General features: G+C 36.9%; 1 protein-coding gene across 1 annotated transcript in view; it reads left to right on the top strand.

The window, feature by feature from the left end:
* Positions 1–825: 825 nt before the first annotated feature.
* LOC107578746 (nuclear receptor subfamily 2 group F member 6-like) overlaps positions 826–1,138 on the top strand; it is a 1,706-nt gene continuing 1,393 nt past the window's right edge. The window contains exon 1 of the mRNA XM_016264671.1: positions 826–845. Coding sequence (XP_016120157.1) covers positions 826–845 — 20 coding nt within the window. The remainder of the gene's footprint in view (positions 846–1,138) is intronic.

The following is a 1,138-nucleotide window of genomic DNA, read 5'->3' as shown; positions in this document are numbered from 1 at the left end:
AAATCATAATTAAGACGTTTGTTATTTAATTTAAGGCTTTTTATGAGCTTAACTTTCATAAAACTGAGGGACGTTTTAATTCACACACGTGCTCCTAAATACATTTTACACATCTATTCGTAGTCACAAATGTCAGTGAAATGCTGTCGAGCCCTGATAGAATGTTAATCAAGTAAGATTAATACTAATGTTAGGATTTAGACCGTTTTCTGCAAGTAAAGATGTCTTTCTTTCACATTGCATCAAAACATTTTTAGTTGAACTCTATCGTACGTCTTGTCCTAACCAGGAACAACTTGACAAACCACTAGCAATACAAGCTCTCTCTCTCTTGGCTGTAAAGCACTCATACTGACCACAACGGAAGCAACCGACAGTCTGTCATTTTCAAAATTGAGAAAACTGGAGTAACAGGAACTGTTGGCAATGTGACAAGTTGAGCAGAGTTCAAATGTATGTAAATAAACAGCAGCAAGATACATCACAATCAAGAAGCTGAAAGTCTAGAACAGTGACTTGGTGACTTGACCACCAGCGAATTAATCGCTAACTGAGTTCTTTGTCTTAAGCAACTGTGATCGCAACAGGACATTTGGACAGTCTGGATGTGCAGGCCTACCGTTGGCTTCTGGATATCATATTATGTCAAAAGCATTTCTTTGTTGAGCACAGACATATTTGACCAAGTCAGTAAGACTTAATGATGGCTTGACTTATTTATAAAATGTTCTCAGAGAAAACAGAATTACAAAAATATCCACAGTATGCCGTAATAGCAACATGCTAACATTTTCATTTCCCAACCCAGTAAAATACCAAGCCATTATGAATGATGTTGCACAAAGGTACATGGCCGTTGAAACACTATTGTGCATGTTGTATAATTGGCCTCTTACAGCAGATCTAACATTAGCCTTGCTGCCATGGGAACTTTAGGAATGAATGAACAGACAGAACTGTGTCCTTTGTGTTTGTGCCAAGGTTATGTGATAATTTACCGGAGAATAACTGGAGAGCTCTTCACACATGACAACTCAGAAAAGACAGAGATTCATTCACATTCAGCTTTATTTATTAGATTACACCTGCAACTGAACTATTTTTTATTTATAAGTGTGTTATTGAGTTAGAATTGGTC

This window comes from Sinocyclocheilus grahami, unplaced genomic scaffold (assembly GCF_001515645.1).
Source record: "Sinocyclocheilus grahami isolate Dianchi unplaced genomic scaffold, SAMN03320097.WGS_v1.1 scaffold11768.1, whole genome shotgun sequence".
Lineage (NCBI taxonomy): Eukaryota > Metazoa > Chordata > Actinopteri > Cypriniformes > Cyprinidae > Sinocyclocheilus > Sinocyclocheilus grahami.
The sequence above is the reverse complement of the archived record's forward strand: the minus strand, read 5'-3'. Positions and strand labels throughout refer to the sequence as shown.